This window comes from Neofelis nebulosa, chromosome 8 (genome assembly GCF_028018385.1).
Source record: "Neofelis nebulosa isolate mNeoNeb1 chromosome 8, mNeoNeb1.pri, whole genome shotgun sequence".
NCBI classification, from domain to species: domain Eukaryota; kingdom Metazoa; phylum Chordata; class Mammalia; order Carnivora; family Felidae; genus Neofelis; species Neofelis nebulosa.
This window is the reverse complement of record NC_080789.1, coordinates 7,848,431-7,873,950: the sequence shown is the minus strand read 5'-3', so window position 1 is coordinate 7,873,950 and position 25,520 is coordinate 7,848,431. Positions and strand designations below refer to the sequence as shown.

General features: G+C 39.5%; 1 protein-coding gene across 1 annotated transcript in view; it reads left to right on the top strand.

The window, feature by feature from the left end:
• EP300 (E1A binding protein p300) overlaps nt 1-25,520 on the top strand; it is an 85,267-nt gene that overhangs the window by 24,111 nt on the left and 35,636 nt on the right. Inside the window, exons 3-10 of the mRNA XM_058741206.1 lie at nt 6,773-6,949; nt 8,343-8,604; nt 9,228-9,341; nt 10,312-10,557; nt 17,098-17,191; nt 17,799-17,936; nt 19,620-19,737; nt 20,617-20,791. Of these exons, the coding sequence (XP_058597189.1) occupies nt 6,773-6,949; nt 8,343-8,604; nt 9,228-9,341; nt 10,312-10,557; nt 17,098-17,191; nt 17,799-17,936; nt 19,620-19,737; nt 20,617-20,791 (1,324 nt within the window). The remainder of the gene's footprint in view (nt 1-6,772; nt 6,950-8,342; nt 8,605-9,227; nt 9,342-10,311; nt 10,558-17,097; nt 17,192-17,798; nt 17,937-19,619; nt 19,738-20,616; nt 20,792-25,520) is intronic.

The window sequence follows — 25,520 nt, the reverse complement described above, 5'->3', positions numbered from 1 at the left end:
AGAGTTCCAGTGATATTTAAGAATCAGGAATTAAGGAGGCTTTCAGTGAGACTTGAAGATTTGAACCCTGTTGGCAAATGGCAGTGGTTTTTTTATATAGTTCTTTTTATGGATGAATCTGTGGTTCAGAGTGTGCAGGCAGGTTGTGACATTACTACTTACAACATTCTTCCAAAAATCTGGCAAACTGGTTTATGGAAGGAAACTTGGATCATACACCCTTTTAACGTAGCCTTTGATTTTGCAGTTAGCATAAAATAAAGACAAATGTTGTCAGGAGGGTTCAGTGAGGGGCAGAATAGTGCGCATTTTTTTTTGAACCATACTACCTGGATTAGAATCTGGGCTGTTAACATAAGCATCCTCCTCTTCTGCTGCATATTGGCAAAGCTTGGTTAAGTCATTTCACTCTCTAATAATTTCACAAAACTATATCTGCCTCCTCAAAAATGCTGGTGACAAAAGAAGTAAACTTTGAAAATCTTTTCCCTAATAGCTACCTTCTGTGTATGAAGAAAGATGAAGTTAATAAAAGCATCATAGTTAATGGTGTGGACTATGGAGCTTTACTGCCTGTGTTAAAAATGAACTCAGTCACTCACAGAGTAAGCTATATTACCATGGGCAAGTTGCTTATTGTACTTCAGTTCTCCCACCTATAGAACGGAAATAATAAGAGTGAATGTAACCTACCTCATGGGATTGTCAGGGAACTATAAACGATTAGTAGAAGTAAGCCCTTTGTGAAGGGTGTGTAGTAAGGACGTACTTGTAGAGTGGTAGTAGTGGTAGCAAGTGCTTAGTATTATTGTAGTTTCTATTTTGTGATGTTCTTTTTTTTTTAATTTTTTTTTTTTTTTAACGTTTATTTATTTTTGAGACAGAGAGAGACAGAGCATGAACAGTGGAGGGTCAGAGAGAGAGGGAGACACAGAATCTGAAACAGGCTCCAGGCTCTGAGCAGTCAGCACAGAGCCCGACGCGGGGCTTGAACTCATGGACCGCGAGATCGTGACCTGAGCCGAAGTCGGACGCTTAACCGACTGAGCCGCCCAGGCGCCCCTAGTGATGTTCTTAAAAACATTTTTGTGGGGGAGGGGGAGAAATCAAATCGAGATCATGTAATCTTGTAATGGAGAAGCTGTAATCTTCTAGAGACGTAGAATCTTGTAATCATGTAATCGAGAAGCTGTAATCTTCTAGAGACGTAGCTCTATAAGATTATAGAGCTATAGATTAAGATTATAGACGGCTATAAGGGGAGATGAAACAACCCCATGAAATGGCTGTTGGCTGGAGGATATGGGAATGCCCACCAGTAGAGACTTCAGGGGATTAATATTCTATAAATTTGACAAAAAATTAACTTTCTTTGGAAATGAGGACTTTTTATTCAGGAAGTGTTCATTAACATTCTGGAGGGTTTTTTGTTTTTGTTTTTGTTTTTTTTCCCTTAGAAAATAAAAAAAAAACCTGTTCTGTGAAAGCGCTTGTTACAGTTAAAGAGACAAGATCCAGAATATTATCAAATAGCAACATCAGACAGTATAATTGTACCTAAATTAGTGCTAGGCTCCAAAAGCTAAGGAGCTACTACTGAATGTTAATAGGTATTTAATATGTGTTAGGGTCATTAATTCCTAACATCAACCCTATGATTTTATTCCCATTATACAGGTTAGGAGACAAATCAGGGAGTGGGTATTACAGAGAACTCTTGTCTTTCTGAAATAAAAGTGCATGTTATTTATCACTGTAGTATAATGTCATTCTATTATTAACGATTCCTGTATTGATAAAACATCCACAGCTAAAAACAGATACGATGCTTTTATGTTTCTTACAGCAGCAGTCACCTCCTCACTTGCTTGTAACCTTACATAGGGGTGATCATTGCTAGACTAAGACATGTGAGAGCGGGAACCATACCTGTTTTCTCTAATTCTGCCTTAGTGATACAGACACAACCTTGGAGCATCTTTATGTACTACTTCTAGTTCTTATTCTGTAGTCCTAGATCTGGGAGATGACAAATCCTACCCTCCTTTTCTGTGACTCTGGTTACCTCACATGCTATGAAGACACGTGTTACTTGCTATCTGGATTGATTCATAGCCAAAATTTATATGCTTTGTGACTAATGAAATTCGTATTTTAAACCAACAACTCTAAACTTCATGTAAATGAATATTAGCCTTGGGGCGCCTAAGTGGCTCAGTCTGTTGAGCGTCCGACTTCAGCTCAGGCCATGATCTTGAAGTCCATGAGTTTAAGCCCCGCATCAGGCTCTGTGCTGACAGCTCAGAGCCTGGAGCCTGCTTCAGATTCTGTCTCCCTACCTCTCTGCCCCTCCCCTGCTCACGCTCTGTCTCTCTGTGTCTCAAAAATAAATAAAAACATTGAAAAAAAATTTTTTTTTAAATGAGTATTAGCCTTGGGAATAACTCCCCTTTTCTTTCTTTTCTCTTGAAAAAAAATTTGGGGTGGGGGGTGGTGTGCCTGGCTGGCTCAGAAGAGCACGCAACTTGATCTTGGGGTCATGAGTTCAAGCCCCACATTGGGTATAGAGATGACTTAAATAAATAAAAAACTTAAATTTTAAAAAAATTTTTGAGGAGGTAGGAGCAGTAATGTCATTTTTGGAGCTCTTCTTTTAAAATTCAGATCAGGTTATGATGGTTTTTGGCATATGATATTAAAGAGTATTTAACCTATGAAGTTTTAAAGTAAGAGCAGTGATTGAACTTGGATTGGCAAGGAATGAAGCAGGTAGGAAGGACCAGCTGGGCAGCGTGTATTAAGCGTAAGGCAAGGAGAAAGAATCCATGTTGAGAGAAAGATTGTCTTAAATACTGTCGTCTGATGGATTTTAGAAACCCAAATTTACAATCTAGATGGATACAGTTTTAGGTATGCAGTATCAGTTAAACTAAGGTATTAATATAAGAGTAATGGGAAGAAATAAAGAAAAATAATGTTTAGGATTTGGTGTAGGTTCTGAGAGATCCCTAGTCCTCCTTGTTTATCATTGTACCCTCAGTGATTAACTTGATGTCTGGCATATAACTTGTATACAGGTACATAACATGGGCATTTATCAACTCCAGTAGATAGTAGGAAATGTCTGAATGTAGTTCAATTTTGTTTTTATTATTTGATGAATTTTGGAGTCACCTGTATGGTATTTATTGGTTTGTGTTACTGTAGTGCCTGCAAGTCTCACTAAAGGAGTTTTTTCCCCCTATATTAAATATTCCGAAATAGTTATATTCTTTATATGAGGTACCACTTTTTATTTTTCCTATTTATTTGCCAGTGATTGCCGCTCTCAGGTATCTTTTTGTATTCCTGTGCTCTGTAAGTTTCTGCTTTTAATATGCTGAAAATTTAGAAACGACCTGGAGAGTGAGATTTTTTTTTTTTTTTTTTTAAAGAAAGAAAAGCTAATCCCCTGAGGTGCTTTTTGTTCTAGTTGCCCAGAGCTGTTACAGCTAGCTTCCTGGTCTCCTGGTCCTCTGCATTTTGAGTTTAGTTATCTGTATCCTTGTGATGCAGGTAGGTGGTGAGTAGTTGGACACCTGGATCACATTAGGTATAGAGAAGGGGAACATGATCAAGTAACGAACTACAGTGTAGCAGAAATTAAGTGCAGTGTATTCCCTTCCTGTTATATTTGGTGGGGGAGTACTGGAGGTTGGGGAGAGTGAAAGGGTAAGGATAGGGAGATTGGTTGTATTTTATCTAACACTGGCAGAACTCTGATGAAGATGGCAAAACCAAAAAAGACTGAGAGCCTTTGTTGGGCAGGGTGTCGAGAAGTGTCAGGAATGAATTGCTGCCAGCTGACCAGTGGTCAGTGCAGTCTCTCTCTTTGAGGCCATAGTCCACTTCGGAGTTCCTAGCTAAGGCATCATGATTGAGAAAGTAAGCAATGTCAGGAACTGGTTGAAACTCAGTTGGTGTGAGCAGGTAAGGCAGTGTCTGTGTGAACAAACATGAAGGACCACGTTCTCCTCTGATCTATTTGATTAGAGACATACTTATTAAGAGACCTCAAAACAGCCTGCAGATCCCAGTATTTTATTTATTTATGTAAATAATGGACTCTAAAAGCTTAATTTATTGTCTGTTGGTCTTTTATGGTCTGTCTTGCAGATTCTGTGTTAGAATGGCTTTCGTTTTGTGTCTCTCATGAATTTCCACGCTAATAGGAAACACAGTTAAGTGAACTGTAACTCTCCCAGATACAGGCTCGTGTATTATTGGAACTATAGTAGTATGAATGTTAGTACTGGAAAAGCATCTGTAGCCCCCACACCTGCAGCCACACATGCAACTACCAAAATTAACCTGAACTTGGGTTTAAACCTGTTTCTGTATTTGATCGTCCCTACAGTCTTATTGGCCAGATTCACTTAAGAAATTCCAGTTATTGAAGACTCAAGCAGTAAGTTTTTTACTCTGGATGCTTCCCATTCAGGCTGCTCCAAACCTTGCCACTTCTTTCAGGCTCAATTCCTGAGTTACTGAACTCCATCCCAGTCTCTGATCTCATCTGGAAACTGTAAATGTTCTCGAATTTTTCTTTATTTTGCCTCTTCACTGTAGGCAAACCTTGGAACTGATAAAGATGTCATATTCGTGTAAATTTGCCAGAGAATAGGTACTGCATATGGTCGAAAGAACAGTTTTATTTACAGGGGCTTATGTGTTTATTTTATGACTTTTATATTTCTGTTTCCCTGAGTCAAGGGACTCCTTTTGTTGATCAGATTTAGGACAATGGGGTTACAAAGAGAAATGAACTAAGTTCTTTCCCCTACTGTGCAGAGTCTTGGGGGATAGGAGAGGCAGGCATTTTATTTTATCATCTGTGTTGTATTATAAAGAAAGGCACAAACATTTATGTCAGGGTAGAAAAAGAGTTCTTTAGCTCTCTAGGACTATAGACAGATGTTTCATAGAGATGGTAGCTTTTGAAATGTATCTTTTTGTAAGGCAACAAAAAGAAAAATTGGACTGCCTCTTTGTGAACTTAGTATTTTATTTCTTTTACAGGTTATCGTTCAGGAGTCAAACAGGAAGGGAGGGTGTGCCACTGTCTAGTTATAGGGAAAAGGAAAATCTTTAAAGCAAATGCTAGAGATTCAAGAAGCAAGCTGCTCCTCAGATTTGCAAGTTAGTTGGTACAGGATATAGTAGGACACCATGGATAGATAGGCCTCATGGAGATCATGAAGGCTCTGGGTAGAAAATAGAATAGACAGAAGGCGAGGAAACCTGTTGGACACAGTCTACACAAGCCGTGATTGAGGGGCTTGAATTAAGACAGTGACCGTGGACTGGGAGCAGTTGTAGGGTGTGTGTGTGTGTGTGTGTGTGTGTGTGTGTGTTTAGAGATAGAATTTGAAGGCTCCTCTGATAGAATTGGATCTAGCTGAGAGGGATGAAAATCTAGTATGACTCCTTTTAATTGGGCAGTAGCGGTAGTTTCCCTAGTTTTCTGAGAGCTTTGCTATATGTTTTAGTAGGTGGTGTTTGACTTACAGTGGTTTCTTATATGGAAGGATTGTAAGTTTTATCATTGCTATCTGTAAAACATTTGGCTTCTGAATAATTAATACTCTGTTCTTTAATAACTGTCCAGCACTCCAGGTTGACTTTCATAAATACAGACAAAAACCTCCTTTCTTAAGTATATAGGGGTTAACAAAGAAATTTAAATTACTTCAAGATCCAAGCAGGTAATTTAATGAATAAAGCAGCTAGGTTTTTTAAATTTATTTTTTTATTCTTTTTGAGGGAGAGCATGCGAGCTGGGGAGAGCAGCAGAGGGTGAGGGTGAGAGAGAATCTTAAGCAGGCTCCACGCTCAGCATGGAGTCCAGTGCAGGGCTTGATCCCACTATCCTGGGATCGTGACCTACACCAAAATTAAGAGTCAGACACATAACCCACTGAGCCACCCAGGCGCCTCAAAGCTGCTAGGTTTAAGACAGCAAGGAATGATATGGACTCTGAAGTTTACATGTTGTCTAAAGGATTCAGATTCAGAAAGTTTCAAAATCACTCTGCCGCTGTGTTCCTAAATGAAAATTATCCCCTGAACTATCAGTTTGCTACCTTTTATGTAAACAAAATGCTGGAACAAGCATTCAGATGCTTTTCACATATCAAACTCTCTAACAAATTTAGGGATTAGGTCATTTATTGAGTTGAATTTATTAAGTCATATATTGTACATTAAATAAAAATATATTTAATGCATTAAAAGTGAAGATGAATGGCAAACCTTAGCAGATGCAGATTAATGAAAATGCTTATAAAAATTTCTAAAACACATTTATATCAAGTATTTACAGAAAATAGCTGTAAATTTCCTCTACCTGAGCTGAGGCTCCTCAATTTTGAAAGTATTTTCATGAACATACTTCTAGTCCTATTTATAATTGTAGAGGAGTTCCTTTAAAATTGTTTTTATAAATTAGGAAGTGGAAAAGGAAAGAGGGGCACCTCGGTGGCTCAGTCAGTTAAGCATCTGACTGAGGCTCAGGTCACGATCTCATAGTTCGTGGGTTCGAGCCCTGCGTTGTGCTCTGGGCTGACAGCTCAGAGCCTGGAACCTGCTTCTGATTCTGTGTCTCCCTCTCTGTCTCTCAAAAATAAATAAACGTTTTAAAAAAAAAAAAAAAGGAAAGAGAATAGTAATGTTCCGTTAATGTAAGGAATAAGATTTAATTTCTCATCTTTTTTTTTTTTTTTTTAATTCTTAGATGGGAATGATGAACAACCCTAATCCTTACGGTTCACCATACACTCAGAATTCTGGACAGCAGATTGGAGCCAGTGGCCTTGGTCTCCAGATTCAGACAAAGTCTGTACTACCAAATAGCTTACCTCCATTTGCAATGGACAAAAAGGCAGTTCCTGGTGGAGGAATGCCCAACATGGTGGGTAGTAATCTGTCTACAAATTTGTCTTTAAACTGGCGTTTTGACAAAAGAACTGTTAAACTGTAATGCTTTCTGCTGTACACACTAGGATGTGAGGATGGACTCTGTGATCAAGGATGCTTGATACCTTCCATTTCCCATGGGTTTTTATTTCTTGTAGTATTGTTCAGTAAGGGTGTTGGGCCACATGGGAGCAAGTGGGGCTGCTACAGTGAAAATTTTGTAGCCTGCCATATTACACATCTTCTTCTTGTGAGTATTTCTATAGAATATGAAAGTAGAACCTCTCTTGGAAAGTACTCTCAAGCAAAGGATTCCAACTCTCAGTGACCATATCTACACATGTGTATCTGATATCAGCACACAAAAGTAATTTCCCTCTCAAAGTTAAACACTGTTTTAAACAGTGATTTTGTGGGGGGGCGCCTGGGTTGGTCAGTCGGTTCATCTGACTTCAGCTCAGGGCATGATCTCGAGGTTCCTGAGTTCAAGCCCCCAGGGGCGCCTGGGTAGCTCAGTGGGTTAAGCGTCTGACTTCAGCTCAGGTCATGATCTCGAGCTTCCTGAGTTCGAGCCCCGCGTTGGGCTCTGTGCTAACAGCTCAGAGCCTGGAGCCTGGCTTCAGATTCTGTGTCTCCCTCTCTCACTGCCCCTCCCCCACTCATGCTCTGTCTGTCTCTGTCTCTCAAAAATAAGAAATAAAAATGTTTAAAAAAAAAAAAAAAACCAGTGATTTTTGTTTTGAATAAATCTCCAAAGCTTCTAACATTGTTATTTTTCTAAAAGTAAAACTATTTCTACTTGTAAATTTGTTAAGTAGTTCCTGTTTACCTTTGGGAAAAATTGTCCTATAGAAATTCCATTTCTCTTTCCGATTTTTTGTTTTTTATTTTTTTGCCTATATTTCAGATACTTTAAGTACTGCAGATCTTTTAAAAAAGAATAAAACATGGCATCTGTGACCCCAGAAATGTTTACTTTATCAGGGAAGAGAAAGCGCTTTCTTCCATAATTACAGAAACTAACTTTTCACCCACCTAAAAGGCCCCTGCTCAGTCTCCCAGGAGGTTTTTGTTACTGTGCTTCAGAACCTGACTTGGACTTGCTCTTCACTACGGATTCCTTGCCTTTCCCTCTCCCACCTGAGTTTATGGTGTCCTCTTTGGTTTGCTCTCTGTATGTTACATATACTTTGATTATATTACTTGGTGATGTAACTTTGTTATTGAACTTCTTGATGGTGGGACTGATGTTTATCTACCTTGGAATCCCCTGTGGCACGTGGTGGATGTCCTTAAAGGTTTTAATTGAAAATGTCCAGGTCTGTATTTACTAAAAAGCACCCTATGACACCTAATGTTACATGTACCTTTGTTGTTTTCTCTCTTAGGGTCAACAGCAGGCCCCACAGGTCCAGCAGCCAGGCCTCGTGACTCCGGTAGCCCAAGGGATGGGTTCTGGAGCGCACACGGCTGATCCAGAGAAGCGCAAGCTCATCCAGCAGCAGCTCGTGCTCCTGTTGCACGCCCACAAGTGCCAGCGCCGCGAGCAGGCTAATGGGGAAGTAAGGCAGTGCAACCTTCCCCACTGTCGCACGATGAAGAACGTCCTGAACCACATGACACACTGCCAGTCAGGCAAGTCCTGCCAAGGTGAGTGGGCTCAGAGGGTTTCTGTGCTTAGCAATGAATATTTATGGTCTGAGAGAAGAAAAAAAGTGTGTTCTACTCTGTTTTGAGACTTCTTTACCGATAATGTCCATGTTAGGAGGTGATAAAATTCAGTATCATTTTGTGATTATGTAGGGCTATGGTAGAAAATTTTAAGGATTTTCCTCTTGTGATGACCCTTACTGACTTTGATTTGCCCCCGCATAGCATAGTTTAAATACTATTGAGGATTTGCTATCATATAGGCAAACGCTAAAACAATGTTACCCACCTTAATACAATTTATGTGTGTATGGTGTCATTAGAAATCTGTTTTTATAGAGTAAAGTACATTGCATGTCTTGGTGAAAAATATGAGCTTTGGAGGCAGATTGCTTAAGTTTGAATCCCATTTTGAGTACTCTGACTTAATGCAAATTAGTTAACCAGGTCTTGCCTGTTTTCTTAACTATAAAATGTGAGTGCCAATAGCTACCCTACAGGGATGTTAGGAAGATGAAATGAGTTAACATTTGTAGCGCTTGTTAAGTGATCAACAGGTTAGTGGATACTGATATAAAAAAGTATAAGCTACATTTGCGAACAATTATTTTTTTTCTTTTTAGTGGCACACTGTGCATCTTCTCGACAAATCATTTCACACTGGAAGAATTGTACGAGGCATGATTGTCCTGTGTGTCTCCCCCTTAAAAATGCTGGAGATAAGAGAAATCAACAGTGTAAGTGATTAAGTCTTTTAAAGCTTTTATTTATTTATTATTTTGTTTATTCTCGGTGCAGTTTGGTGGGATTTAGACTAAGTGCTTCTTGATTATTTGAAGTTCTGTGACTGCCCTGTGCTGTCATACTAGGTTGTTTCCACTCCCATTAACTTCATATTAATGAGGTTAGGCTTGAACTGCTTATTACCTAAAGTAAGATCCAGAAACTTTTTAAATCATTATTCTGTATAAAAAGGGTGAATTAATGCTCCATTTTTACATTCATGAAAACTTAAAAGATCATTGCTTTGACATTGGGCAAGTTACTCTTTTGTACCTGTGGTCTAAATATTTAGATACTTTGAAGTTATTTAAAGAGAAAGGGAAAAAGTTTGAAATTATTTTTAGCAGTCTAGGATGATGAGCTTTTCTGAGACAAAGACAAAAGTAGAAAGATGTAAGTGTAGCTACCATACCTCTCTAGAAACAAAATATTAAGCATTTGTGGTGAGTGACAGATTTGGAAACGTGCAACATGTGAAGAAGTAATTGAATGCCATAAATTAATTAAGAAATCATAAATAGCCCAGCAGAAAATTGGGATAAGGGAATAGTTCAATAGAGGGAGGACATTCTCACCACTTGAGCAGAAATGCTACCTGGTATTGGCATTTGTATGGTTCTGAGTCATTCATACATAGTTGGTGGGAACACTGATACAGCCTGTAGGTAGGCTTTTGGGTACTCTGGATCAAAAGCCTTTCATGCCAGCGAGAGTGATCCCCTTTGACCATTCAGTTCTGCATCTAGACATTTATTTCAGGGAAATAACAGGAAACAAGATGCGTGTTGTTTCATAATGAGATGTTTCATATGAGATGTTTCATTATCAAGTAACAATTTTGTGTCTTCTAAATTCATTCGGATAGGTTAGTCTATTTTTCTCACGTCTTTAACGTTGTAATCCCATCTCTTTTGTCTTCTCTAGCAATTCTGACTGGAGCACCAGTTGGACTTGGAAATACTAGCTCTCTAGGGGTGGGTCAGCAGTCTACCCCCAGCCTAAGCACTGTCAGTCAGATTGATCCCAGCTCTATAGAAAGGGCCTATGCAGCTCTTGGGCTGCCCTATCAAGTAAATCAGATGCCGACGCAACCCCAGGTGCAAGCAAAGAGCCAGCAGACTCAGCAGTCTGGCCAGTCTCCCCAAGGCATGCGGCCCATGAGCAACATGAGTAAGTTTGTGTCTTCCCTTGTGACGGATGTGATGTTGGTTATGTGTATACATGCCATGTAATATGCAGAATTATCTTCTTGGGGTTTATCTTGGTCTGTGTGTGTATGTGTGTGTCTCCCCATCTCTTAATTTTTTTGTTACATGATTAATTTCTTGGAGTAATTTTTTAAAGATTGTAGTGTAAAGGTCTCATCATAATCTATATACCAGAGGCAGCTGCTTGTCCTTGTTGATGATTTCTTCCATAACTTTCTAGAAAACAGTCTGGTACTGAGTAATGCATCATACTTTTTCCTGTGAAGTCCATTGTCATCCTCTGGATAATATTTGCAATAGCCTTTAGTTTCTGCCCATTATTGTTTGATTCTAAATGAGAAAGCAAAATTGAGCGTGCTACTCTTACAGAAATGTAATCTTGTTGATTTTTGTTGGTTTTAACTTGAATGTATTACAGTTTCTTGACAAGCAGTGCTAACTTGTTAAATAATCATTGAGTGAGGAGATTATTAAAAAACTAGACCAGTGGGGCGCCTGGGTGGCGCAGTCGGTTAAGCGTCCGACTTCAGCCAGGTCACGATCTTGCGGTCTGTGAGTTCGAGCCCCGCGTCGGGCTCTGGGCTGATGGCTCGGAGCCTGGAGCCTGTTTCCAATTCTGTGTGTCTCCCTCTCTCTCTGCCCCTTCCCCGTTCATGCTCTGTCTCTCTCTGTCCCAAAAATAAATAAAAACCGTTGAAAAAAAAAATTAAAAAAAAAAAAATAAATAAAAAACTAGACCAGAAACTGGGATGAAGAGCTAATCCTACCCCTTCAGGCTAGTTTTCAAATTCTTATGTATTCAAGTACATGAAAAGGGGTCAAAAATAGAGATCTGAGGACTTCCTTCCCCTGCCCCTTCACCTTTTTTTACTTAAGATTGCTTATTTTCTTCTCTCTTTCCATGTTACCCAAAAAGTTACCCAGACTCTTCCTTGAGTTTTAGGATCTTGACCCAGTGCAGTTTTCTACCCCTGGGTTTTCTACTGCCTGGCCTGGATTTTCATTTTTGTAACTGGTTATTTCCTGTTAATTTTTCAAACTTCTGTTTTAATTCCTAATTTTGTTCTTTTTGTCTCCTTTGTATCATCTGTGTATGTACATTTGTATATAGCCACAAAATTGTTTAAAAGTTAGTTTCTTGAGATATCTTTTTCCTTTTTTAGTGTCTTTATTTTAGGATTAAAAATTAATCTAAAGTTTCCATTTATTTCTTGTTAATTCAATCAGTGGTGCCTTTTTAGTGATAATCATTGTGAACCAAAACTTCTAGATACCTCATTTATTTCTTTTGTTGTATTCAATCCCATATTAAAAACTAATATGAATACACTCTCTTTCTGGCATGTTATATATAGCCTCATGCTTTCTATTCATCAGGCCCAACCCAGATAGGCAAAGACTTACATATGAAGTGTTTTTTCTTTCATATGAAAGCCCTTTTATTTATGTTATTTTTATTTATTTTTTATTTATTTTTGAGAGAGCAAGCGAGCGAGCGCCCATCAGTAGAGTAGAGGCAGAGAGACAGAGGGATATAGGAAACTAGAGAATCCCAAGCCGCCTCTGCACTGTCAGCACAGAGCCCGGTATGGGGCACGAACTCACAGACCGTGAGATCATGACTTGAGCTGAAATCAAGAGTTGGATGCTTAACCTACCAAGCCACCCAGGCACCCCATGTATGAAAGCCCTTTTAAAAATAATCTTGTGGCTGTGCCTGAGTGGCTCAGTCGGTTAAGCATCCGACTTCAGCTCAGGTCATAATCTCACAGTTTGTGGGTTCTACCCCGCATCAGGCTCTGTGCTGACAGCTCAGAGCCTGGAGCCTGCTTCGGATTCTGTGTCTCCCCCTCTCTCTCTCTGCCCCTCCCTTGCTCTCTCTCTCTCTCTCTCTCTCTTTCTCAAAAATAAACATTAAATTTTTTTTTTTAATTATCTTGTGTGTTTATGTTGAAGGGTGCGCCCTCTGTTTTCATATTTTTGAGTTCCCTAAAACTTAGAGAGTAAAAGAACTGAATATCAAAATGGAATCACCATGATTAGGACGTGTAATTTTCTCCGCAGTCTTTAAGAGAGTTTTAAAAAAGTATTTTATTGCATATTATGAATGTGGGACTGCTTTTTCACTTCACACCAAAATCGTATGAAATTAGTTTTAACCAAACTTTATACTTGTGAGTGATGTTTGCACTAAAGGTTATTACTATAAATTGTTTTATTGGGTATTTAAAGTGATCCTTTAAGGCTTCTGTTATTATTAGAGTTTTATAATGGATTTTACCTAGGAATATAAAAATTTTGATGATGATCAGAAACGTAACTCAAGTTGCATCTTGGTCTTAGCCTAGTGCCATATTATCAAAGAAATACATGGTTCAATACTCAAATTAGCGTTAACTGTATTTTCTTAATTTTTGATGTGTCGTGATTTTAAAATACTAAAACAAGCTTTTTTCACTTCTGTTTTCTTCCACTAATGGTGTTTATTTTAGGATGTTTTAGGTTCCAACCTGATGTGGTAGACTATATCCACAAACGGGACTATGTTGTGTCCCCTAACAGTGTAAGATTTTTATCACATTTGTAAACAAAAGCAATTTACTTGAGCATATTTCCATGTACTCAGCAACGTAAAATGTTTATCTTTTATGTTTTGCAAAGATTGGACTCCCAAGTGGTTAGTGCTGTGTGTGTTGTGTGTGTGCGTGTGTGTGTGTGTGTGTGTTTATATATATATATACACACACACACACGCACACACACACACACACACACTTATATATACACACATACTTTTTTTTAAATTCATTTATTTATTTTCAAAAGAGAGCAACAAGCAAGAGAGGGGCAGAGAGAGAGAGAGAGAGAGAGAGGGAGACACAGAATCTGAAGCAAGTTCCATGCTCCATGCCATTAGCATGGAGCCCCGCATCAGGCTCCATCCCATGAACCATGAGATTATGACCTAAGCTGAAGTCAGACGCTTCACAGAGCCACCCAGGCACCCCTATTTATTTATTTTTGAGAGAGACAGAGCATGAGTGGGGGAGGGGCAGAGAGAGAGAATCCCAAACAGGCTCCATGCTGCCAGTGTAGAGCCCATTGCAGGGCTTGAACCCACGAAACTGTGAGTGAGGTCTTGACCTGAGCCGAAACCAAGAGTTGGATGCTTAACTGAGCCACCCAGGTGCCCTCACCCATATTATTTTAATGCTAAAGTATTGTTGAGGATCCTACCAAGAGGGCAGATTGGATATATAATTAGAAATTGAGGGGAAAACTTCGTCAGGAAATTTGGAACATAATAACACTTTTTGTGGCGTGCCTGGGTGGCTCAGTTGGTTGAAATCCAACTCTTGATTTTGGTTCATTATGCATACCTTTTACCTAGATTTATTTATTTTCAACATTTTTGCCACATTTGCTTTATTTCTTCGTGTACTTGAGATATCCTGACACTTGACTGCTAGTTTAGCATGTATTTCCTAAGAATAAGGACATTCTTCTCCATAACCACAGTGTGCTGTTACTGTGCCTACACAATTTAATATTTGTTAATAATGTCATCTAATGTACAGTCTATATTTTAATTTCTCCAATTGTCCCCCACAGTCATTCAGGGCTTTTCCATTCAGTTTGTTACGTGCTTTTTGTCTCTTAATCTAGAAGTCATCTTCCTTCTCTTTGTTCAGCACACACTGACTTTCGATGAACACTGTAGATTGTCCTATAATTTGAAATAGTCTGATTGTTTCCTTATAATTAAATCCACACTTGATCTTAGCCAAAAGGCTGAGAAGCGATCCTTATAATTAAATCCAGATTAAACACTCTTGGAATGAATATGCCGTGTATGGTTGTGTGTATGTGATCAGGCTTTAATAATTTCAGCATAAAAATGTCTTAGGATTTTTTATTTGCCTTTAGCTGGCCTATTCTCTTGTTTTATTACTGACCTTCACATTATTGGTTAGCTATCTTTCAACTATGTTGTGGAAATTCTGGCCCTATTACTGTCAAGAACTCCTGGGTTTTGTTATGTACTCTCTTCTGAAGGTCTCATATCTCACCTGTTTGGTAGATATGAGTGCTAGTTGTTTTCCCAGGTTGTTGGATGTTTAGAAAAAGTAGTATTTATGTTTATGGGTCTGTATCATACCATCTTTACCTGAGGTGTGGAGTACTGAATAGGATGAAGTACCCTAAGCAAACATTTATACTAATGCTTATAAGCATACCAAGACCCATTCATAGTAACGACTTGGTAGTATGGATACAACACCCATTGTGGCAGACCTAGCTGTAATGCTGGAACGTTCTCAGTTATAGATTGGAGGTACTTTGATTGATGCGGATATTTGAATAAATGAGAAATAGCATTCATTCAGATATGCCATGTGCTGGGGGTGGGGGTGCACATAGGAAAGGGGCATGGCCTCTACTTCGAGACCTCTCTAGTTTGGATGGGCATTAAGTAGACAGAACTACAGGATCTGTTAACAGATATCAGGTTATAGAGATTCTGTAGCAAGAAGAGAGAATCCTTTCTGGAGCCCTAAATTAGAATTTTTTACTATAAGACTTCCTTGACTGTATTTGACCATGTTCTTAATCTTCTAGTACCTACTGAATTCACCTACTCTATAAAGGTCTTATTAGTATGAGATTCCTCCCAGGGCTTAGAAAACAAAAAACACGTGTTTTTTCCCCTAAGTTTGTTTGTTTATTTTAAGAGTAGCAGGGGAGGGCAGGGAGAAAATCCCAAGCAGTCTCTGTGCCTTTAGCACAGACCCCCGGGCTCGCGGGATTTGAACTCACGAACCATGAGATCATGACCTGAGCCAAAATCAAGAGTCGGACACTTAACTGACTTGAGCCATCCAGGCACCCCCAAAAATGTATTCTTGATGAGTTTTAGGTGTTAATGATTCCTTTTTTTTTCTTTCTGACTTCTTCTCCGGCAGTGCCAATAATTTCTGACTTCCGTCATTTTTGTATTCTCAAGGGAATGCTCCCTCTTAGGATCTTAAATACAGGCCGGTGTAAGGGTATTCCTTTTCAGGTTATGGTTGAGCCATTTCTTTTTCAACGTTTTTTTTTTTTTTTTTTTTTTTTTTTTTATTTATTTTTGGGACAGAGAGAGACAGAGCATGAACGGGGGAGGGGCAGAGAGAGAGGGAGACACAGAATCGGAAACAGGCTCCAGGCTCCGAGCCATCGGCCCAGAGCCTGACGCGGGGCTCGAACTCACGGAGTGGGAGATCGTGACCTGGCTGAAGTCGGACGCTTAACCGACTGCGCCACCCAGGCGCCCCAGGTTGAGCCATTTCTTAGAGTCAGTGAAGTATTAGATGAACCTGGAGACTTCAGAGAGAATGTTTTGCTGTTTTCATGTGCCATCAGAAGGCAACGAGATAAGCAAATTGGTGTACGTTATAATTGTTTTTCTTTTACCTCTTCATATGGTTGCCATCAGTAAAGCGAATCAATGTTATAGGTATATAGTTTCGCTAAAAAGGAGTGTTTACACATGGAGTATTTACATTGACAAATACAAAATTAGGAACAATACAATTCTGTTTTAAAAGACCATTTCCAGTAACTACATTTCAGAGCCAGACTGATGCTGTCAGAAGCAAATTTGTGCCTTACTATTTAGGAAACATGGTGAAGGAAAGCAACAGCATTTTTCTCCATTAAATGTTGTTTATAGATCTAGCCAACTGTTGGCATTTTAGTGGGAAGTTTTGTTTGTTTCCTTGTTTTTAACTAATATACCTTGAGAGGTATATTAATAGAATTGTGTATTTTAGAAGAGTTTTTTAACCGCATGAAAATCTAGGTTAGTGTCAATATTGCTGTTTTTTGTTTTTAAAGAAATAGACTATTCATTAAAATTGCTAATTGAAGAGGTACTGTATGCACATAGAACTATTCAGGGCAGTTTGAAGGAGTATTCAAAATGTTTTACCAAAACACAGTCTTTGATTCCAGTCTCCAGGGATCATCGCACTTAGGTTCCCTATGTCCTCGCGTAAGTTGTGCTTAAGAAAGGACATGTGCGGGGCACCTGGGTGGCTCAGTCGGTTAAGCGTCCGACTTCGGCTCAGGTCATGATCTCGCGGTCTGTGAGTTCGAGCCCCGCGTCGGGTTCTGTGCTGACCACTCAGAGCCTGGAGCCTGTTTCGGATTCTGTGTCTCCCCCTCTCTCTGACCCTCTCCCGTTCATGCTCTGTCTCTCTCTGTCTCAAAAATAAATAAATGTTTAAAAAAAAAAAAAAAGAAAGAAAGAAAGGACATGTGCATATATAGTTACTTAAACGGTTGTGGTTTTAGGTTTTGCTCATCCCGTTTCTAAATCTTGTCCTTATGGCTTCTGGGTTTTGGGTCTTTGAAAGGATACAAATTTCTTGTGATAAGTTCTTCTAGTACTTTTATAGCTTTTCTTTCTTTTTGGTATTGGTATTTAAAATATTCAATCTCGTTTTTTGTTTTGTCCTAGGTGCTAGTCCTATGGGAGTAAATGGAGGTGTAGGGGTTCAAACATCGAATCTTCTTTCTGACTCAATGTTGCATTCAGCCATAAATTCTCAAAAGTAAGTTTTTTTTTCTTGATATTTGCCCTGTGTCATGTTTCATACTCCTGTTCAAATTCCTTTTCTGTTTTTGTTTGTTTGTTTTTTTCCCCCCGATTTGAAGCCATCCTTGATGGATAAAGACAAGTAGTATATTGGAGGCCATACTTTTGGCTTTCTACAATCTTATGTGAAATTATATCAATTATCTGGGGTGATCAGTACCTTCCCCGAATATCGTAGGAAGTTGCAAGTGTGCAATTGCTTAAAAAATGAGTTTGCTCTATCCCAGTGGTAAGAATTAATCCATTACCAGTGATTCCCTGAGATATGCTGTGTCAAAATAAGTTTAGTCTTAAAACATAACACGTAAGTCTTCTAAACCCAAGACTTCCTCCTCCCCTCCACATGATGAAGTGTTGTGGGTTAACTCTGCCTCATACAAATACACACACACACACACACACACACACACACACACACACAATTTCCCCTAGATTTCTTGATGTAAAGAAATTTGTCATAGTATGTTGGACCCATTGTAGTAATCACTGTCAGCTCTGCTTTAAATGAGATCTTTTTTCTCCTGCCTTCTTCACTAAAACTATTTCACAATATCTTTTTAAAGCCCAATGATGAGTGAAAATGCCAGTGTGGCCTCCCTAGGTCCTATGCCAACAGCAGCTCAACCATCTAATACTGGAATTCGGAAACAGTGGCATGAAGATATTACTCAGGATCTTCGAAATCATCTTGTTCACAAACTGTAAGATTATAGGCATGTCTTATTCATAGAGAGTTACCATGTCAACATGGTACCGATCTGCCAGGCACTTAACCACAAGAGGAGTATTATTGATTTTTCTGTAGTCTGGCTATTGCTGCTAATGCTTCTGCTCCTGTGACTGTCTTGCTGCTTGTTCTGCTTCTGAGCCTTTCCACCATCATTTGTAGGAGTATTACGGCTTTAACAGCGTGTGAACTATTTTACCTAGTGGCAGTTTTCAATATATTATATAAAAATTGCTCATTTTAGTGTCACTGCCTTTGCAAAAGTCAAATTTTAAAAGGAAAACCAGGTCTCTCTCAGCTCTTTAGAATATAGTGGTGGCAACACTCTTTTCCTTTATCCCTATTAAAGCTTTTATGATGATGACAAGTTTAACCTGGTAGAGTGGCTCCTCTATGGTCTTCTGGCCCTCTGGATGTGCATGTCAGTAGTTGGTGAGATACCTCTGCATTGTTTGTTATGGAGTTGATGGATGCCAGCCATTCAGCCACCCTCTTCTTTAAAGAGGTCTTAACAGGTGAAGGAGGGGAAAGCGAGAACAGTAAAATGTAATGTGCCCGATATTATTAAAAAAACAGAGCTTGAACCTTGCTCATTGCTATGAAACTTGCACTTTGAGTGACATCCAGCACTTTTCTCCTCGGGGAAAGCAGTCTTTTTTCATTTTTTCTCCACTTAATAGAAGGGTCTCTTTCAGTCCATCCATATTTTTTATTGGCTTAGAGCTGTGTGGCCTATTTTTTATCTAAACTAATTTTTATATTACATTAGCATACCAGTTACATTTGACTTTCATTTAGGAATTCAAAATCAATGGTACCAGAAGTGGAATTTGACAAGAAAACCCTAAGGTTTTCATAAAATGAATTAAAAAGGAATAAGCAAAGCAAACTTCTTTTGCGATACTCCAGTTGTTTAGCACCTGTTCTCTCATAGCAGACAATGGATTATTTGGGATCGATCATCTGACTTGACATTATATGCTTGCGAAATTTTTACCAACTCAAAATATTCTTCTAAACTTCCATTTATTTCTTCCCCACCTGGTTTTCTTCAAGTCCTACACAAGTGAACACGAAATCTCCAAATAATAAAATTAGAGGCTGGAAAAGTGTTGGTCAAATCTTCAGGAACCCTAGTGCCAAACATTTTGTAGGGAACTGTTAGAAAGTAAAAGACACTGAATTTGGCAGAATCGTTATGCATTTCTGCCCCTTCCATTTGAAGTTTTTGGTCTTGAAAGATTTTGTAGTGATTATTAGGTTTTATTAAGCTGAATAAATTGAGAGTAGAAGGATCTGAAGGCCGCTCTACTTAAAACAATGAGAAAGGTCAGGTTTCCTCACTTCCTTTATGCAAATAGCAGAGTATAATTTTTTTGCTCCTATGTTAGCGTGACAGGAACCAGAGGGGGTTATTATGGTGTCATTTTTTTATGTTCTGATTGGGGAGACCCTTTGTTTACCACAGAGACCATTTCATTTGGTCTGTATCATTTAATATTTGAGCACATCCACCATTTTTTGTTTTACATAATGTGTACATTGCACAGAAATGAGAAAGTACTAACCAGGAAAAAGTTTATAAAGTACTGGACGTTTCCATGATGAGAATGAAAAGTTGACATGATATAATAGCGGTAGAATTTTCTGTTCCCAGAGTTCAAGCCATATTTCCTACTCCGGATCCTGCTGCTTTAAAAGACAGACGGATGGAAAACTTGGTTGCGTATGCCCGGAAAGTGGAAGGAGACATGTACGAATCTGCAAATAATCGGGTGAGTATCTATTTTTCTACATAAAGTCAGAAATAGACCTATCCTAGTTGTTTGTTTCTTTTCGTAACATGTACAAACAATACCGTACTTTAGAGGATACCCTTCAGCTGTCCTTAGTCTCACTGCACAGTCAAGATAACAAAGCAATTTTCTTCAGGCGTATGTCATCAAGAATCTTACGTTTTTCCTCTTAATAATCCAGTGTACTCGTGTGGCACTTTATCTGGGTTGTCCTTCTGTCAACTTCAAAAGTGGTTGAACTGTTACCAGCTCTGTGCTATTTTCACTAGAATAATGGTGAATCAGCTGCTTGGTATGTTCATCTCAACTAGTATTCCATTTTCTCTATATCAGTTGAACATTCTTCTCTAAGTTGGCACTTTTCCAAAATGTAGCATATTCTTTGCATGTGCCGTAAATTGCCAGCATATATTTCATTAACCTACTTTGAGAGGTCATGCTTTACTATGTAGCTTCATAACAAAGCTGCTTTTCACATGATGATTCCAAACATGAACCCACATCTGGGATGATCTAAGAAAGTAGATTTTTATGGTGGTTATATCAGAGGAGAGGCGAGGGTGGGGAGGATGGGTGAAATAGATGTTGTGGACTAAGGTATGCACTTGTGATGAGCACCAGGTGACATATGAAGTATTGGATCACTACATTGTACACTTGAAACTAATATAACACTGTATATTAACTAACTGGAATTAAAATAAAAACTTTTAAAAGGGGAATAGATTTTTCCCCTCTTTGGGTTTCTCCTTATATCTGTAAATGAAGCTAATATCTGTTCTTTGTTCATTTTTTCTGTTACCTAATAGTAATTCCTCTTTTTTCCTTATCTGTGTTTTGTTTTCAAAATTCAAAAAGGCCGAATACTACCACCTGCTAGCTGAGAAAATCTATAAGATCCAGAAAGAACTAGAAGAAAAACGAAGGACTAGACTACAGAAACAAAACATGCTACCAAGTGCTGCAGGCATGGTACCAGTTTCTATGAATCCAGGGCCTAATATGGGGCAGCCACAACCAGGAATGACTTCCAGTAAGTGCTTTTCATTATAGCTGTTTTGGGGAAGAAAATGGTAATAAAATGTTTTCTAGCCAAAGTCACTAATTTGCATTAGCTTGTATAACTTTTCTAGAGTTTTTGAATGACCCTTTTTTGCCTTTGCAAAGAAAATAATTCAACCCTTCATAAGAGCAGTAATTAAACAGTATGTTTAAGATTTCTGGTCATAGTGCTTAACGTGTTTTGATCGTCTGGCATCATTTTTAGAAGCCCAAGATACTCTTCTCTCTGAGTGAACACCTAGAAAATGGTAGCCTACAGGCTTATATGGACTTATATTTGGTAGGCAGCCAGTGCTGAACAGGTTCAGAGGCCCCACCAGCTTTCATACATCCTAAACAAATGATCAACACTGTGTTCCTTAACATTGTCACGCTTTCTTCTTGATACAATATGTTTGAAGGCTAAGAACTGTTTTTCAAAAGCATTTAATTTTTGTTAATATTTGAGAGACAGAGCATCAACAGGGCAAGGGCAGAGGGAAAGGGAGACACAGAGTCCACAGCAGGCTCCAAGCTCTGAGCTGTAAGCACAGAGCCTGGTGCAGGGCTCAAACTCATGACCCGCAAGATCATGACCTGAGCTGAAGTCAGATGCTTAACCGACTGAGCCACCCGGGTGCCGCCCCTAGAAGCATTTAAAAATTCATCTTGAGGGGGCGCCTGGGTGGCTCGGTCGGTTAAGCGTCCGACTTCGGCTCAGGTCACGATCTCGCGGTCGGTGGGTTCAAGCCCCGCGTCGGGCCCTGTGCTGACAGCTCAGAGCCTGGAGCCTGTTTCAGATTCTGTGTCTCCCTCTCTCTGTGACCCTCCCCCATTCATGCTCTGTCTCTCTCTGTCTCAAAAATAAATGTAAAAAAAAAAAAAAATTTAAAAATTCATCTTGAGGGACGCCTGGGTGGCTCAGTCCGTTGAGTGTCCGACTTCAGCTTGGGTCATGATCTCGCAGTTTGTGGGTTCGAGCCCCTTGTCAGGCTCTGTGCTGACAGCTCAGAGCCTGGAGCCTGCTTTAGATTCTGTGTCTGTGTCTGTCTGTCTGTCTGTCTGTCTGTCTCTCTCTCTCTCTCTCTCTCTCTCTCTCACTGCCCCTCCCCTGCTCATGCTCTGTCTCTCAAAAATGAATAAACATTTAAAAAAAATTAATAAATAAAAAATAAAAATTCATCTTGACAGTTTTAGTATTCTGGTATAGCAGCCTTCTCAACCTAGTGAATTAACCAGATAGCCAAGATGATTATGCATTGCCTTATTCACTGACTGATGACAAGGTTTCAAGCAGTGACATAAGGAGTTAGGTACACAGTGATGAGGAAGAACACAGGCTGTATTAAATGATGTGAGAAAGGCTATGATAGCAGAAATTCTGTGTATCTTGAGTCAGGGAAAGCCGATTACCTGTAGATAGTGCCAGCTGAGTGAATAGGTACCAACTCATATGCCAGGATTTTTGGTGGGCTCAAAATTCATCTCCCTCAGGCCTCAAAGTAGTAAAATGGAGAACTGCTGGTTGCCACTTGCCTTTAGCAGCTCCGTTTGTTAACTGCAGTGTTCTCATTGGGCCACGGTGGGAGAAGAACTGAGAAGAGGAACAGCATTTTTGGCAGAGAAAGAGTGTACAAGGAGGCCCACTGACAAAGGAAAAGCAGCTGTGTTTTGAGTAGGTAGGAGAGCAGATGTTCAAAAACAAGAAAGTCAAGACTGGATTCAGTGCTGATGGTCTAAACCAGGACAGCACCTAAGATAGAGAGACAGGTGGGCAAACCTGAGACACTTGGGTGCAGTAGAGCTTTCTGGAGTTCGTTTTCTGGTAGTTTTTGTCTGGAGAAATTGGAGCCAAGTTTAACGCCTACAGATACTAAATTGTAGTCTCGTGGGGGTGGAAGCAGGTAGGGGTGAAGGCAGGAACCAGTGCTAATGGAACTGAATAGCCCTAAGGATATGTTGACCTTTAGCTTATACTAAATCTGGCCTTTTGTAGAATGAGATCCCCACCCTATCCCATATGCAAATTGTAGAAGAATGAGAAGTTTGAAATTTTAAGCTAAAAATTGAAAGTAGTACACAGAATGTATAGAAGAAAATATAAAACAAGAAACATCTTTAGATACTGCCTAGAAGTTTTGAGGGAAAAAAAATGACAACAGAAGATACCATTAGTGTAATTAATAGACAAACCAAGGAAAGTATTTTCAGTGTTAAAGGTATAATTTCCTTAGTATATGACTTGGGGGGAAAGATGAAAAATGGGAAAAGGAAAGAACAAGTAAAATCAATATGACCTTTTGGCATCTCTAAAGGTTAGAGTGGGTGTTAATGACTGTATGGTAACATGGTTCTGGAATATGCTGTTGGTAAGAATTTAAATGTTTTTTTTTCATTACCTTAAATCCAGTTGTTACATTTCTAGAAATACAAAGTAATGTACAGTTGCGTAGAAATATTCACAGTAACGTAATTTATACTATTGAAACATCCGACAGGATGTTTAGAAACATCCTAAAAGTGCCTCCAGTATTGCACTGCTAAAGTAACCATACACTATACACTAGAATATTTTGAGGCTTCTCCAGAGCATCCCCTTTTTACCCAGGCAGTTGAAAGATTGAACAGATTTAACCAACCATCTGGAACCCTCCACTTAAAGGTGAAGGGCAAGGTGTGGCTGCCAGAGAAACCCCTCTAAAGTAATACCACCTACCCTCTTGAGCACATAGCACACACACACCCTGAGGGGATCCCTCCCTATACAGAGATAAAGGAATTCCTCCTGTGGTCCATGTAGATAATTACAACTGCAAGGGAGAGTTATTACAGAAAAAAATTTTCAAAAGAAAAAATTACTACACACAGACATAAAAAGACAGCAGGGGATGGAAAAGGAAATGGGATTGTTGACTGAGTTTAAAACCAGATTAGCAATAACAAAACACAGAAGATAAGAAAAAACGGCTTAAAAAGATACTAAATATGAGGTGCCTGGCTAGCTCAGTTGGCGCAGCATGTGACTGTTGATCTCAGGGTCATGAGTTTAAGTCCCCACATTGGGTCTTAGATCTTAAATTAAGAAGAAAAAAATCAGGGGCACCTGGGTGGCTCAGTCAGTTAAGTGTCTGACTTCAGCTCAAGTGATGATCTCACAGTTCGTGAGATGGAGCCCCACATCGGGCTCCACGCAGACAGTTCAGAGCCTGAAGCCTGCTTCAGATTCTGTGTCTCCCTCTCTCTTTCTGCCCTCACCTCTTCGTACTGTCTGCCTCTCAGAAATAAACATTTTTTTTTTAAAGTCAGTAGAGAGATGATAGATATATAGAAAAAAATTTGAGAGATTCAGAAACCCAATGTTAGGTACTATTATCCCCATTTTACCAGTAAGAAACTAAGGCATAGAAAGGTTGCCTAACTTGCTATGGTCACACAGTTAGTGAATGGCAGAATCAGGAGTCAACCCCCCCCCCCCCCCCCCGCATTTTGTCTTCCCAGTCTGCTGTAAATCGTTAAGATATGTTAAATAAAGAAAATTGTAATTAAAAAGTAATAGAAGAAAGTTTTCTTGAAAGAAAAGACAATTGCCCAACCAAACCTAGCTCATCACTGTCTTTTTAAATTTTTTTTCAATGTTTTTTATTTATTTTTTGGGACAGAGAGAGACAGAGCATGAATGGGGGAGGGTCAGAGAGAGAGGGAGACACAGAATCGGAAACAGGCTCCAGGCTCCGAGCCATCAGCCCAGAGCCTGACGCGGGGCTCGAACTCACGGACCGCGAGATCGTGACCTGGCTGAAGTCGGACGCTTAACCGACTGCGCCACCCAGGCGCCCCTCATCACTGTCTTAAAGTAGATGATGAAACATCCAGAAAATAAAATCAAACTATAAAGAAAAGGAATGGTTAATTTGATTAGGTTAAAAAGCCCAAAATGCACCATAAGGAAGAAACTAGTTTAATAAGGTAAACATATTTGCACCCCCATGTTCATTGCAGCATTATTTACAATAGCCAAGATATATCCATCAATCAAGAAAATGTGTGCTCAGGCACACACACACACCCAGAGTACTATTCAGTCATAAAAAAGAAGGAAGTCTTGCCATTGGTGACATGGATGGAATTTTTTTTTTTTTATTATTATTTTTTTTAACGTTTATTTATTTTTGAGACAGAGAGAGACAGAGCATGAATGGGGAGGGGTCAGAGAGAGGGAGACACAGAATCCGAAGCAGCTCCAGGCTCTGAGCTGTCAGCCCAGAGCCCGACGCGGGGCTTGAACTCACGGACCGCGAGATCATGACCTGAGCCGAAGTCGGCCGCTTAACCGACTGAGCCACCCAGGCGCCCCAACATGGATGGAATTTGAGAGCATTATGCTAAGTGAAATCAGTCAAGAAGACATAGCATATGATTTCCCTAGAATTTGGAATCTTAAAAAAAATGAGCTTCTAGATAACAGTTTGGTGGTTGCCAGAGGCAGGTGGAGGGAGGGATGGCAGCTGTATGGGGTGGCTGAAATATGTAGAAGAGATCAAAAGGTTCAAACTTGCAGTTATAAATAACTCCTGAGGATGTGTAATATACAACTTGGTGACTGTAGTTAATAATACCGTAGGGGCACCTGGGTGGCTCAGTCGGTTAAGCGTCAGGTCAAGATGTTGTGGTTCGTGGGCTCAAACCCCACATCGGGCTCTGCTGACAGCTCAGAGCCTGGT